We start from the raw sequence: 13137 nt of genomic DNA on the forward strand, positions 1-13137 counted from the left end.
TGCTACTCCCACACCCCACTCCCACTCAGTATGCATGATGGCCTCAGCTTTGGCATCATTGCGTCTTCCTGGGCCTGCCACAGCTCGGGTGTGTTCATGGTCCCCAGTCAGCAGTGTTGGGCTTGTTCAGGCCCTCTGAATAGTTTCCTGGGGACGTCGGATCTGTGCGCAAGCCCTCGGTTGCTGTGCTCCCCAGTGCTGACAACAGCTAACGTCCACCTGGCTTTTTCAGGTCTCAGGTGTACATGCATCCCAGCCTGTCACCACCCAGCACTATGATCCTCTCTGGGGGCACAGCCTTGAAACCCCCGTACTCTGCGTTTCCTGGCATACAGCCCTTGGAGATGGTGAAGCCACAGTCCGGCTCACCCTACCAGCCCATGAGTAGTAACCAGGCACTGGTCTATGAGGGCCAGCTCGGCCAAGCTACAGGCTTGGGTACCTCCCAGATGTTGGATTCCCAGCTTCCACAGGTCAGTTTGCTTTTCTCTCAAGCCCCTGCCTTCCTCAGCTCTCTCAGCTGCCCCCGTGATGTCATGTGTATGTCTCTGCTGCAGAGGCTCTTCTCGTCCCCACACCACTATGTTCTACTGACCTAACTTTCCTCAGAGCTCTGTTGGAGAGACGTTTGCAGCCCCCAGATAGAGGCTGTGGGAATGGAAGTGGGGCAGGTGACTTTGTTCCTCCCTTCTTCCAGTCTCCACCTGAGCCTGAGTCGTAGATGGCAGGCCTGCCCTCTCTGCATGTTGGAGCTTTCTACTGGCCAGTCTGTCACTGGGCCCTTCCTTCTTGTGGGCTCCTGGTTGACACTGTTAACTCCATTTTGATGCCCTTGACCATGCCCACAGTGTTGGTCATACATAGTCACCAGCTCTACCTTTCTGACTAATAACTCCCAATGGTCCAACCCCACACTACTGGAAAGAGCTCTCCTCTCAACCCTGTGGCATGGCTTGTTTTTTCCCCAGGGTGTAGACCCACATCCATGCGTTCCCTCTGTCTACCAGCAACCCTACATCCGAACAGCCCACTTCTTGCTGCTTCTCCCATGCTGCCCCCTCCCCATTGCCTTGCTTCCCATCGCCAGAGAAACAGGCGATGATGGTCCACAGAAACCCGTGGTCACACCTCCCTGCCTGTGTACTTCTGGCCCACAGCAGCATCCTATTCCTAGGAAGCCCCCCCCTCGTCCTGCAGGCCACCCTGGCTAGTACCCTTCTCTTTCCTATCAGTGTAGATATAGGCTCAGTGCTGCCTCTAATTGAGGGTCATCTTTGGACTGCACCCCAGCCACCCATTATAGCATCCCCCAGTCGCCCCCACTCTTCAAGTTATCTTCACACTATTATCCCTAGCTCACCTTTCTCCTCACGCCCTCTTCTCCTTCACCTGCCCCTGCTGCTGTCCAATTGTGGATGTCACCTTCATTCCTGTCTTTGCTCTCCTTTCTGGTCATCATCCAAGCACTGCCCATTCGCAGATTCATTTCTACAACCCTGTGTCTTCTGCTGGCAGCTCCAGCATGCTGGGTCCCTCTCATTCTGCTCATCAGTCTCCATTATCCCCCATCCTCCTCCTATTATTGCCTCTGCTGGTCCTTCAGGTGCTCCTGCTACCTCTGCCTGTAGGAAAGACTCGGTGTTTGTGTCACACGCGTCCTCACTACCCGTGCCATGCTGTCTCTACAGGGACTTAACTCTTTGCCCCTTTTGCCCGTGGTCCCCAATAGACTGCAGTGAGTATAGCAGCCCAGGCATCTCTTGCTTGACTTTTATCTGTTCCTGCTGGACTCTGCTCTGAGGTCCTGGTGCCACCACAAGTCTCAGTGATGCAGTTCCAATAGATCCTTCTGACCCTCCACTGTGGACTCAAAGCAGGGAGATGAAGAGGACAGAGACTGAGAGACCTAAGTGGCCCAGCCTCCCCCCAACTCTTAATTCCCCCCTTCCCCCCTGCCAACTTTGTCATGATCGCTTGGGCCCTGTGGGAGCTGCTGTTCTGCTGTCTGGTATGCTCCAGAAGGGTCTCTGAGGCTCCAGTTTGGTCTTGTTTTTTGCCACTATTGGTGCAGAAGAGTGTGCCTCACATCTTTGGGCCACACAAAGGGACATAAGGAGAGACTTCCTGAGCAGCTTCCCTTGGGGGAGCTCTCTGCTGTCTTCCCCCGCGAGCCTGTACTCTGAGTGCCGTCTGACCTTGTGACATATGATACATGTGTCACGTATGGCTTTCTGTAGTTGTCACTGCTCGAGTCTGCAGGTTAATCCTGTGGCTTCCCTAAGGCCACACAGCCCCCTACAGGTTCCCCGAGCACCCAGGAGTGCTGCGCACACTCCCCACCTGCATGCTTTAGCTTCCTCTCCAGGGTCATTCTGCCCCTTGACTGTCCTGTGACCCAACAGCTCACTATGCCACTGCCTCGGTATGGCTCCGGGCAGCAGCCACTGATCCTGCCACAGTCCATTCAGCTGCCTCCAGGACAGAGTCTCTCTGTTGGGGCCCCCCGAAGGATTCCTCCACCTGGCTCCCAACCACCGGTCCTGAACACCAGCAGAGAGGTAAAGGTGGTTCCAGAATGGGGGCTTTGTTCAAATGAGACTCCTAGAACAGAGCTGATTACAGAGAGTGCAGGCTCCCAACCACATGTGGCTTTTTCACACTGCAAGGTCTGCAAAGTCCCAAATGCCAGAGGCTCCTTGCGTGTGTGTAAACTAGACAGGTTCTGGCATGTGAACAGTGTGCAGCCACTGCCTCAGCCAATGGGGAGGAGCCACTTGGAGCCACCACAGATGCAGGGCCCAGACTCTTGAATAAACAGGAGTCTGCACTTCTTTTTTGTTTTGTTTTTCGAGACAGGGTTTCTCTGTGGTTTTGGAACCTGTCCTGGAACTAGCTCTTGTAGACCAAGCTGGTCTCGAACTCACAGAGATCCACCTGCCTCTGCCTCCCGAGTGCTGGGATTAAAGGCGTGTGCCACCACCGCCCGGCTGAGTCTGCACTTCTTATAAGCTCACTGGAACTCTGATGTGGCTGGTATCTAGGTGATGGTCCACAGGGAAAGAAACAATAAGCACTAGGAGACAGCCGTCCCTTGAGCCTGGTTGGGGTTGGGACCACTATGGGCTGCTGAGTGACCGTGTTGCTTCTTGACTACTCTAGTCCGCTCAGATGGAGCTGAAAGGCTTCCACTTTGCCGACAGTAAACAGAATGTTCCTTCTGGAGGCTCTGCACCATCCCCGCAAGCCTACAGGTAAAGATGAATCCTGGGGGTGGGGCCCACTGCTAGGTCTTTGATAAGTCGCTCCCAAGAGCCCTTGTGTCCGGGGAGAATGGCGGCAGCACTGCAGCATGGCCCCTTCGCATACCCTGGCATCACTGCGGCATGTAGCGTGCTGTGCTTTAGTTAACTGGCAGAGGGAGTCCTAGGGAAGCCGGGTTTGATCTGCAGAGTAAGATGTTCAGAGGAGTGAGAGGGCTTTCTGGGGTGTCAGCCTCAGCCTCAAGGTCTCGTATCCAAGCTTACCCTCTGACCCCTCTCGGGACTTTTAGTGCTGGGTGTGGGTGGCCTTTCTTCCCATACCATAGACTGGTGCCCACTGTTTTCCTTAGTAACCACGCATGTTCTCCTTGGCCCGATTCAGAGGTATCTGGGTTGTGCAGGAGCTCCTGGTCCCCGTGCCGGGTTAGGGACATATAGCTCTAGCTGGGCCTGATGGTGTGTGCAGCTTGGTGCCTTGTGTTTACACACGGAATGGGACAGACACACCTGCAGTTCAACACAGTCTGCAGGCAGAGTCCTGCCATCTTGTGTCCTGCCTCCACTGTGACTATTTGACCTGACATTCGGCTGTGTTGGACCGGAACTTACTTCCATTGTGCCACCTCCACAAAAGGGGGATTGATGGACACCCCCCAGTTTTTGCTGTTGCGGCTTTTTGTTTGTGCATGAATGTATTTTTTTTTAAAATATTTATTTATTTATTATGTATACAGTATCTGCATGTACACCTGCAGGGCAGAAGAGGGCACCAGATCTCATTATATGGATGGTTGTGAGCCACCATGTGGTTGTTGGGAATTGAACTCAGGACCTCTGGAAGAACAGCCAGTGATCTTAACCGCTGAGCCATCTCTCCAGCCCCAGTGCATTTTGTTTTGCTGCCATTACCTGGCAGCAGGCCCATTTAGCAGAGCTGTGTGGAGTACAGCCCAGCACAGTGTTCATGGAGGGAGGGGGAAGGAAGCTTCAGAAAGGAGCCCACACCATAGTTCTGCCCAGTGCGACTGCATTAGCCTGAGTATAGTAGGGAAGCAGCCTTGTCCTCGGGAGAAACTGTTGGCTCTCTATCTGCAGATTGGAAATATTTGGGAGGGGAAGGGACCAAAAATGGTTTCTTGTCCTCATTGCTAAGCAATATAGTGTACGTGCTATCTGCATAGTGTTGGTATGCAGTCTAGAGAGGAGCTTTGAAGTATATAGGAGGAGCTGCGTGTTGTGGGTCAGTGTAGAGCACATGCTAACTCGAACTCATGAGGCCTATTACTGCTGGAGAACATGGCTAGGCCACATGTAAACACATGTAACTGTCTGAGGGATTTGAGTCTTCGTAGTGAGGTATCTGAGGTCCTAGGAACTATCTCTTTAGAGGTGAAGGGGCTGTTGGGTGTCATGTCACAGGCCGGGACTTGTATAGTTTCCCAAGGTTTTGAGAAACGGCAACTGAGCTATACATGCCTTGCAAAAAAAGGGAGTCCTTGGTCAGACATTGCAGGGGTATGCTGTCCACAGGGTGGCTTTTAGTAGGGTGGTAGGTCCCAGCACCTCACAGCTGCACACTCAAGACACCCACTGACATCTGCCTAGTACTCTTTCGGACACAGGACCTTTCTTCTTCAAACATCTGAGGGGTTCGGGGACTAAAAGCAGTTGTGGGTTCCTCCCCTTCCCCAGTAGAGAGCCGATGAGAAAACTCCCATTGTAGTTCCTTGGTGCTGGTTGCAACCTTTATCTGGGCCCTGCATTACACTAGTCCAGACGCTCCACAGCCTGAGGACAGCCACCGTCTGCCTGCTCACAGCAAGGGCTGCCTTTCCTCTCCTGGGTGTGTCTCCTGGAAGTGCCGAGGGACACTGGTGACCACCCTTCTCCCCGTCCTGTGTTCTCAGCTGTCTCAGGTCTCTGCTTTCTGTCTGCTAGGGCCTCTGACCAGAGAGCCCTCCCTGGCTCGATCTGCCTCTGTTTGCTGCTAGGCTTTGACTCCATCTCTGTGGTGACACGTGTGTATTCTCAACCCTGCCTTTGGTTTTTTCAGGCCTAGCTCTGCTAGCCCCAGTGGGAAGGCCTCTGGATCAGCAGTTAACATGGGCTCTGTGCAGGGACACTACGTTCAACAGGTAGAAGATGGCTTTCCAGACCCTGCAGCCCTGAACACTTAGGCCTGTCTCCCAGCGCCATAGGAGAGGGGACTGTCCATCTGATGGATGCTTTTTAATAAAAATAGGGAAATATGCCCTACTGCTTAGAGCTGGGCCACCTGAATCCCTTCTGGTGAAAGCATTTCTCTTGATGGGTATCTGAATCATTCCTTGTCCGGCGGAGAAGGGAAGATACTGGTTCCCACAAGAGGTGACTCCAGAAGGAGTACTATCCCCAGCCATTTGGGGCTGTCATGGCGCTCTGGGAGACCTGTTTAGGCCTGGGTTAGCTCAGAGGCTGGGGTGTGTGTGCGTGCTAGCTTTAGTGAGTGGTGTAGCATGTCTCTGTCTGCCTGGGTGGGATCATAGTTGGGGTGCAGCTTCCCCCACTGTGGGGATTCCTCAGTGTCTTTCCATGTAGGCCCTTTTCTCTTCCTTCTGTAAAGCTGGGCTGGGGCTTGATAAATTTGTCACTGGCAGGTGGAGGTGTGAGAGTGATGGCTCTCTTTTCACCCCTCTTTCCCAGGATTCCTTGGTGGGACACACCTCCTACTATGGAACGGTTTCTGACCCTCTCACCTCCCTAGCACATGTGAGGCCCTGATTCCGTCCTTGGCACTGACAAAAAGACAGAAAGCCACCCAACAAAGTTTCCTCCCAGAATTTAGACCAAATGAGGAGCAAACCTGCAGTGGTCACTCCACTGTGCAGAGCTGCGGACAAATGGAACCCTGCTTGGGAATCTTGATCAAATTGGGACCTGGGGAAAAGAAATGTAGTTATTCAGAGGCATTTGGGATGGGTCTGAATCATGGGCCAAGATCTGGGAACTCCAAGTTGGCCCTATCCCTCTACAGATAAGTGGTCTGCTGAAGGGGCTGTTTGCTTGCCAGTGGGGCGTGGGGTACACTGATTCAGAAAGGTTCTTCCCATCAGCCGTGGGACCAGAAATGCTTCACCCAGGATATGCTACTGCTGAATTCTCTGTAGAGACCCGGGAATCTTCCTGCCTCTGAATCATGCACTCAGTGCCTGTTTGGGGGAGGGGCAGGGCAGTTCTGGCTACACACCAGACTCCTCCCTGGGCTTTTGCGGGTAGCGTTTGGTCTGACTCAGGAGCAGGGAGGGAGGGGTCTCTACACATCTTGCCCTGCACTCACTTTGATTTTCCTGTCCATCTGTCCAAAGGCAAAGCGAGTGGATGAGAAACCCAGCCTGGGAACCGTGAAGCTGCAGGAGGCCTCCTCAGCCACCTCCCAGATGAAGCGAACCGGAGCAATCAAGCCCCGGGCGGTCAAGGTGGAGGAGAGCAAAGCCTGAAGGGGCCTGGCGTCTTTGCCTCACCCTGACAGGGACGGGTGGTGCACCACCGCCAGCCTGGACAGAGCTCTCTCCGCTCCCGAAAGCTCCTGAAAGTTCCATCGTCAGCCAGCCCGCATCGTGGATATATGGCCTCGACCTGCTTGCTTTGGTACAAAAGAGCAGACTCCCTCCCCCCCACCCCTCTGCCCAGTGACTGTGGAGTGAGTCTCCTGCGCAGTGCAGACCTGCCCGCCCGCCCCATCTCCAGGCACAGTGGTTTGGCAGCAGGGTCATTTTAATTTTAGCTGGAGGCTTTTTGTTTTAAAAAGCAGCTACGGTTTTTACAAAGGGGAAAGAAGAACAAAATGCTACGTCTGTATAGCTGAACTTTTATACGTTCCTTGCTGTCCTCTCTGCTCTGCTGTCCCCAGTGGTCTCCTTTTATCTCTGTCCTGTTTGACATGTCCCAATGCTACCTTAAGAGGTGATTCTTAAGAGTGTCCACACACATACACACACACACAGTTGGCTGACCTTTGGTGTTATTAAGGATGTAACTAGTCTATCTGGTGGCCCCTTACTACCTTCGGTGCCATAAGGTTGGTATCTGAGTTCACTTCCAGCCTCTGGCTTGGAGTTGATGTTTCAGCATAAGAATTATCTGTTCTGGGCCCTTCTGAAGTCAGTGGACACACTGAGTGTTGGGGACCAGAGAGGAATTGTGGAGTTACAGTCAGCATTGGCAGAGGCGACCAAACCACAGACCCCAGTAGGGGACTGTGCATTTGAGGCTCTATGCCTTAGCCTTCTGAGTGGCCGTGTTCCCCACTTCCTTCCTTTCCTCTCCTGCTGTGTCCCTCTGGATCCCTGTTTACCCATCCCTCACAGCTTATCACCAAAACCAGTAGGACAGAGGTGGACACCTGTTAGAGTTTGCGACAGAAAAAGCTATGGGACATTCCTCGTGTCCTTCACTCCCAGTAACAGAGCAGGGTGGGTAGGTTGCCTAGTAACCTATCCTCAGACAACTGGGCAAGGTCAAGGTACAGTGGCCTGCAGAGAAGCCAGTGAAGCCTTCCTAAAAGGATGGTTTCTTAGTACTACCCCATGCAGAAGGTTCCTTGTGAGCGCCTGTGTGCTGGGCTTTCTGCTCTCACTAAGAACAAGGAAATCATCCCATCACTGAAAGAAAAGTGAAGGGGGATTTCAAGTTGCTCAGATACTCTTTGGGATCCCCAATTAATCACCCACCTGGGGGTGCTGGAGACCACCTGCCTCAGAACTCACAGTGGTGGCAGGGCTGGGACAAGCCTGTATTGCCATGGCTGTGAGAACAGAAGCATCTTGGGTGCTCCTGTGGGGGCTGCATCTGCATGCTGCCTTGCCAGTTGCTGGAAAGAAGCACAGTCTGGGCCCGTCCGCCCGTCCCCAGGGTTACCTGACAGGGCAGGCCTATGAAAAGCATCTGTAGCTCTCAGCTCCTCTCCCTTCTTGCCTCTGCCCTCCAGCCTTTAGTCACGCCTTTGTCCCGGCTCTTCCTAAAAAGCACTGCCCACTTAGAGTCCCTGGCACAGATCTGCCTTGTCCCTCACCTGCTGTCCCTTCACCCTGGAAGTATCTGGTTACTGTCCCAGTGATTGAGCCCTCTGTCCCACTGCCAAATCTCAGTAAACGCCACACACAGTCACCTTTACCTGTCCTTAGAAATGCGGCTAGACCCACCTCCCCTAATGCTGGTGGGCGTTATGTGTCAAAAGAAACAAACGCTTTCTCCTTCAGAATTTCACAGTCCAGGACGCTGTTACAAACTCAGAATGTGCCCTTTCAGGAGCCTGCTGTCAGAATGACGGCACTTCCTGTTTGAGAAGGGAACTTAGGAGGCTGCCTGTTTCCAGTCCTTTCTCTTGCCCTGTTTCCCTCCTGCCTCCCACCCCAAATAAAAACAAGAAACACTAGAATTTATTTATATGTATTGATGTTGTAGGTCTAGATGGAACAGAAAAAAGTAAAGTTCCACTGCTCTGTTTATCTGATGTCTGCTTGCTCTGTGCAGAGAGGCAGGAAATTGCATGTGAAGTTGTGCTCCCGCCTCTGACCTCAGCTGTGGGCTCCTCCCCGCTGAGATGCACATCTGCAGCCAGACTCTGGGGACAGGGGGCAGGCTTCAGGCCTCCAGACGTCCCTGCCCTTCGTACGATCTGGTCAAGCCAAGTTCTTAGTGCAATATCTCTTCATGTGGATTTTAGCACCAAGCTCAAGGTATAATAGGACTTGGGGTCTTATTTTGGTTTCAACCCCCCTCTTCAGATCATAGATAAAACATAGGAGTTCTGTCTAGTTACCATGGCCTTTATGGGAACAGGCAAAACCCAGCACCTGTCTGCTGAGATGAGTGGAGGTGGGGCAGAATTATTTACTCCTGCCTACTGGAGTTACCTCCTAATGCTGGTGGCTTTGTTGGGCCACTGATGGTGCAATCCCTGCTTGGCAACCAGGAACTCTTCAGTACTGTCGGTCCTGATGGTGTGTTCAGCTGAAGATGGCTTCTTAACAGTTGCTTTCCTTGTCTTATTCCCAAGTTTACCATTTTCAAATTCAGAGTTTGCAGAACACTTCTGGGTCTAGATTCCTTAGGGGGCAAACAAAGAATGGCTGCATCACACATTCTGAAAAGCTGGTTCATGTCTAGAGCCATGGTTGCTCTTCTGCTGCTAGAGCTACCAGGACATCTCTATCGACATTACTCTCCTGTCCTCTGGAGCTGTGATGGCGTCATGAATGTTGGACCTCAGAGTTCAGGGCACAAGAGTGCCTGCTGAGGCCATGAGGCAACTCTGGCTAAGCCCACTTCCCCACCCCCTCCCGACATCCTTTGGGTCCCCCCTCTGCCAGGTATTCAGGTTTATTTGCTCTCATTTCCAGCGATGCAAGCCTGGGTTAGAGGGCCTGCTGGGCTTTGTTTACAACCAACGGCACAAAAGTGTGTCTTCCGTTGTATTCTTTGATGAGTGGGAAATGGACACTTCCAGAAAGTCAGCTTTCTTTGTGCGTTGTCTCTGAGACAAGTTATCTGGAACAGAGCGGCCCTGTGTTGGGGATGAGCACGTCACCGGCTGTGTTCTCCACTAGGCCCACCAGCTCTGACTGGTGACTTTCCAGGCACGTGACCCCTGCAGCTTCCACCTGCTTCAGACCTGCTTCATCCCCAGGCCCCCTGTTGGCATGTCACAGTCCTGGAGCAGCAGTCCTGTGAAGGCTCCGTGCAAGACTCCTCGGTTGTTGAAACGGGTCCTGTGCCCTCAGCTTTCAACCTCATGCCCTTTGTAGAAAAAGATTTGGGGGTTTTTGTTCTTTTTGAGGGTCTTTTTTTCTTTTTTTCCTTTTATTTTGGCCTTTCCTCTGTCTTCACTAAGACCAGATATTTGAAAGGGCAGACGATGTTAAAGGTGTACCGTGCAGCTTGTTTAGACGTGATTTGGGGAACCTCTTACCTCGGATGGGGAATGGAATGGTGAATTCACCTTCCCTTCCCTCCGGTTCAGTCCCTGTTGTTTCTCCTTTCAAATATGTGATTGTACTAGCTCTTTCCGTATGAAAGAACTCTCCTTATTTAAATAAAAGAGTATAAAAAAATAAAGCCAACCATGCTTTCTCAGACTGTGTCCTTTTATTCTTAGTCATTGGGAAGGTGGAAGAGTCCTACTGTTCCCGTAGCTTACAGACTAGGAGTGCCTGAGATAAATGTCTTAGCTCAGTGCTGCACTGTGGTAGGGTTCCAGGGAGACAGCCAGGCGGGGGTTTCCAAAGAAACACTAGGCCTTTTATATGTGACTTTTGCTTCTTTGTCTTCCATAATTGTACTTGTTGTTGCTGGCGGTTTTTTGTTTTCGGATTTTTTTTATTCTATTTTTTTTACACGGTTTCTCTGTATTTTTGGAGCCTGTCCTGGAACTCAATCTATTGACCAGGCTGTCTTCAGATGCAGAGGTCCGCCTGCCTCTGCCTCCCGAGTTCTAGGATTAAAGGCGTGCGCCACCACTGCCCCACATGTCCTGTTTTTTGTTTGTTTTAAAGCATTAAGATGAGGGCTGGAGAGATGGCTCAGTGGTTAAGAGCATTGCCTGCTCTTCCAAAGGTCCTGAGTTCAATTCCCAGCAACCACATGGTGGCTCACAACCATCTGTAAAGAGGTCTGGCGCCCTCTTCTGGCCTTCAGGCATACACACAGAATATTGTATACATAATAAAATATATTTAAAAAAAAAAAAGCATTAAGATGAGAATCTAAAGATGTCTCCAATATGGATGGAAAGTTGTAGGGTAAAAGGGCCAGCCAAAGAAACACACTCTGGTCCTCAAATCAGCCAGTGAAAGAAACACACCCTGAAACCAGTGCCAAAAGAACACACTTTGGTCCAGTGAAAGAAATGCCCTGGACCCAAAACTAGAGCCAAAAGCTAAAAAGGAAGTGAAGAAAAAAAAAAGTTTGGCCTTGACTACAGAACCAAATAAGCAGAAAACCAACCAATCCCTGAGCAGAGATCTAGCCAATCTGAGATCAAGGGACTGAAACCTGACCAATTCTCACCCTGAAAAATCTCCCAGGAAAAATTGCCCTTAAGAAGCCCTATAAGCCCTGCACTTGTTCACTTTGCTACTGTGCGTTTTCCACCCTGGGAGAGGCAGCCACTCTCCTGGATTCTTCCCTCCCAATAAATCTCTTGAATGAGGTTTGGGTGAGACCTTTTTTTTTTTTTTTTTTTTTTTTTTTTGGTTTTTCGAGACAGGGTTTCGCTGTGGTTTTGGAGCCTGTCCTGGAACTAGCTCTTGTAGACCAGGCTGGTCTCAAACTCACAAAGATCCACCTGCCTCTGCCTCCCAAGTGCTGGGATTAAAGGCGTGCGCCACCACCACCCGGCTTTGGGTGAGACCTTTAGCCGGACCTTAGACCTAGTGCAGCAGGACTTTAGCTGGGGAAACCTTGCCCTAGCAGAGCAGAGTAGTCAATACTGGAGTCAAAACAGTAAGCCAAACTGCAACAGCTTCACTGGGGAGGCCTCCTGGAGCAGGGCTGTCGCGTTAGGGAAACCTTTCTCTAGAGCAAGACTAAGCTGCTACACTTACTGTGACTGTGACTGCCAGAATGCTGTCCACCTGAGTGACACTCAGTATTCTCTGGCCCCCAACAGGCAGCATCCCTTTCCATCTGAGCCACAATGCTTACAATGTTGGTGTATTTAAGTGTGCAGGGTGCCCTCAGAGGCCTGTGCTGCATGAGTCCTTACAGAGGTGGCTTGAGGGATGTAGCAGACACTAAAACACATGGTAGTCCTTCCTTTGGGATCTTTGGCAAGGTTGACTAAGGAAGGAGTTGCAGATCACTGTGTCTATCCAAGGACATTACCTAGCCTACTTGGTAGTTTTGTTTTTCTTTTCCCTGGGTCTAGGGGACTCCCTACCAGAGCATGGGGGCACCACTAAGGTGTATCTTGAAAATGGGCAGCACCAAGAAGCCCTGTGCTTCCTGTGGGCCAACCATGTGCATCCTCTGTGTCCCTGTCTGACTACGGTCTGGACTTCGGCGGAACTGGAGGAGTGCACTGCACATCTGTGAAAGATTAGGTCTGGGGCAGAAAAGGGTTACAGGGGTTCAGATGGTTTCAGGCAGTTGTACTTGGCTACGCCATCACCAAGATGTTTAACCTTGGTACAGGTTCCTTATTTATTAAATGTGATTTGTTAACCCTATCTACTGAAAAGGGATGGTGTGGACTCATAGGTCACTCACTGGTAAGCACAGTGTGAGTTCTAGACTAGCCAGGGTTACAGAGAGAGACCATATCTCAGAAAGAAAAAAAAAAGCGGTTGACATGAATCCAATCCTTCAGACTCTTAAGTCACTTGCTACAGAACTGGCAGGCATCTGGGCAGTAGTAACTACAGCCAAGTCCACTGCTCAGGTTTCCTGCAGGCAGGATAAGGTCCTCTTAAGACTGTGTGCCTACAGGCTGCCTTGAAGCACCAGCATGGTTTACATGCTCAGACTAAACCTCCGGGGCCCAGAGAGCTCTCTCCAAAGTCCCAGTGCCCTTTCTCTGCAGGAGCTTGGGTAGACCATGTTCTCATGGATAAGCTAGGAATAAACTTTCCCTCCATTGTTTTTAAAAATGGTTTTTCAAGACAGGGTTTCTCTGTGTAGCCCTGGCTGTCCTAGAACTCGTTCTGTAGACCAGGCTGGCCTCAAACTCAGAGATCCGCCTGCCTCTGCCTCCCGAGTGCTGGGATTAAAGGTGTGCACCACCACCTCTCAGCTCTTAACATTCTTCCTTAAATAACCCTTGTGTGTCTGCATAACACTTGCCTCCCTGGTGTCTGAAGAGCCCATCCCCTGATTCCCTAGAACTACAGTTACGAATGGT

General features: G+C 51.4%; 1 protein-coding gene and 1 non-coding gene across 11 annotated transcripts in view; both read left to right on the forward strand.

Annotated features, from left to right (window-relative positions):
• Prrc2b (proline rich coiled-coil 2B) overlaps window positions 1–10367 on the forward strand; it is an 80061-nt gene extending 69694 nt beyond the window's left edge. For 7 of the 10 annotated variants that reach the window (XM_057754709.1, XM_057754714.1, XM_057754718.1 and 4 more), the window contains 6 exons: window positions 233–473; window positions 2403–2558; window positions 3160–3251; window positions 5314–5395; window positions 5943–6008; window positions 6605–10367. In XM_057754709.1, the coding sequence (XP_057610692.1) occupies window positions 233–473; window positions 2403–2558; window positions 3160–3251; window positions 5314–5395; window positions 5943–6008; window positions 6605–6736 (769 nt within the window). In that variant the 3' untranslated portion in view covers window positions 6737–10367. The remainder of the gene's footprint in view (window positions 1–232; window positions 474–2402; window positions 2559–3159; window positions 3252–5313; window positions 5396–5942; window positions 6009–6604) is intronic. The other 3 variants (XM_057754716.1, XM_057754717.1, XM_057754719.1) reach the window with 1 other exon arrangement.
• Window positions 1821–1905, forward strand: LOC130864995 (small nucleolar RNA SNORD62). Its single transcript, XR_009056039.1, has one exon. It is a non-coding gene; the product is annotated as a small nucleolar RNA SNORD62 (small nucleolar RNA).
• Window positions 10368–13137: the final 2770 nt, after the last annotated feature.

The sequence above is a fragment of the Chionomys nivalis genome, chromosome 22 (genome assembly GCF_950005125.1).
Source record: "Chionomys nivalis chromosome 22, mChiNiv1.1, whole genome shotgun sequence".
Taxonomy (NCBI): Eukaryota; Metazoa; Chordata; class Mammalia; order Rodentia; family Cricetidae; genus Chionomys; species Chionomys nivalis.